Source organism: Nothoprocta perdicaria, unplaced genomic scaffold, assembly GCF_003342845.1.
Source record: "Nothoprocta perdicaria isolate Ctin4 unplaced genomic scaffold, notPer1 scaffold_613, whole genome shotgun sequence".
NCBI lineage: Eukaryota > Metazoa > Chordata > Aves > Tinamiformes > Tinamidae > Nothoprocta > Nothoprocta perdicaria.
In genome coordinates this window covers 39774-41481 of record NW_020455881.1, presented here as the reverse complement: position 1 = coordinate 41481, position 1708 = coordinate 39774, and the positions used below count along the sequence as shown (strand labels likewise).

The window sequence follows — 1708 nt, the reverse complement described above, 5'->3', positions numbered from 1 at the left end:
TGTGGGGACAAGGGACAGCGGGTAATAGAGCTGTGGGGACAGGGCTGGGGACAAGGGACAGGGTATGGAGCTATGGGACAAGGGACAGGGGATATTGAGCTGTGGGGACAGGGGCGAGGGACAGGATATAGAGCAATGGGGACAGAGATGGGGACAGGGGACAGAGAGTAGAGGGCTGGGCGAGCCAGGGGCACCGTCCTAGGGCTGGGGACAGGGATGGCTGTAGGACAGGGGGCAGGTCGGGGGCCCACGCACGTGGGGCAGCGCCAGGGAGGGGACAGGAGGGGACGGGCGTGACAGGGTGTCCCCGTCACGCAGCCGTCATCCGCAACTACGGCAACCTGCTGCTGGAGATGTCGGCCGTGGTCCCCGACGGCATCGTGGCCTTCTTCACCAGCTACCAGTACATGGAGAACATCGTGGCCTCGTGGTACGAGCAGGTAGGGGCGCCCCGCGGTGTCCCCGCGCTGTCCCCGCGCTGCCGGCGGGGCACCCACGCACGTCCCCGTCCCCGCAGGGCATCCTGGAGAACATCCAGAGGAACAAGCTCATCTTCATCGAGACGCAGGACGGGGCCGAGACTAGCATGGCCCTGGAGAAGTACCAGGAGGTGGGTGCCACCGCGGGCGGCGGGCAACGGGGCACCCATGGGTGCCCCCAGCAGCACCCGTGGGTGCTGTGCCTGACGGCGCTTCGCAGGCCTGTGAGAACGGCCGGGGGGCCATCCTGCTCTCGGTGGCCCGGGGCAAGGTGTCGGAGGGCATTGACTTCGGTGAGTGTGGGGCCGTGGGGACACGGGGGGCGCGTGGCCGGCGGGGCCGTCACCCTGAGCACCCGCTGCCCCCGCAGTGCATCACTACGGCCGGGCCGTCATCATGTTCGGGGTGCCCTACGTCTACACCCAGAGCCGCATCCTCAAGGTGAGCGGGGACCCTGAGGGCACCCCAGGACACTTGGGGGCACCCAGGGCCAAGCTGGCCACCTGTGGGGGGACATTTGGGGACACCATGGGGCACGGCCAGGCACCCCAAGAACAGAGTGGGAACAGATGGGCACGTTGGGGACACCATGGGGTACCCATTGGGCACGGCTGGGTACCCCAGGGACACAGTGGGGCACCCATGGGGGCACAGCCAGGTGCTCTGGGGACACTATGGGGCACATCAGACCCCAAAGTCACAGCCAGGTGCCATGGGGACAGTGAGGCACCCATAGGGACATAACTAGGCACCCTGGGGACACTCGGGGACACGTCAGGCACCCATAGGGACATAACCAGGCACTCTGGGGACACTCGGGGACCCCTCAGGCACCCATGGCGACATAACTGGGCACCCTGGGGACAGTCGGGGACACCTCAGGCACCCATAGGGACATAACCAGGCACCCTGGGGACACTCGGGGACCCCTCAGGCACCCATGGCGACATAACCGGGCACCCTGGGGACACTCGGGGACACGTCAGGCACCCATGGCGACATAACCGGGCACCCTGGGGACACTCGGGGACACCTCAGGCACCCATGGCGACATAACCAGGCACCCTGGGGACACTCGGGGACACCTCAGGCACCCATGGCGACATAACCAGGGACCCTGGGGACACTCGGGGACACCTCAGGCACCCATGGCGACATAACCAGGCACCCTGGGGACACTCGGGGACACCTCGGGCAACCATAGGGACATAACCAGGCACCCTGGAGAC

The 1708-nt window shown here is 66.9% G+C and overlaps 1 protein-coding gene across 1 annotated transcript in view; it reads left to right on the top strand.

The window, feature by feature from the left end:
- The window catches only part of ERCC2 (ERCC excision repair 2, TFIIH core complex helicase subunit), a 13805-nt gene that overhangs the window by 8983 nt on the left and 3114 nt on the right, over positions 1-1708 (top strand). Inside the window, exons 17-20 of the mRNA XM_026049762.1 lie at positions 319-440; positions 518-610; positions 700-772; positions 850-920. Of these exons, the coding sequence (XP_025905547.1) occupies positions 319-440; positions 518-610; positions 700-772; positions 850-920 (359 nt within the window). The remainder of the gene's footprint in view (positions 1-318; positions 441-517; positions 611-699; positions 773-849; positions 921-1708) is intronic.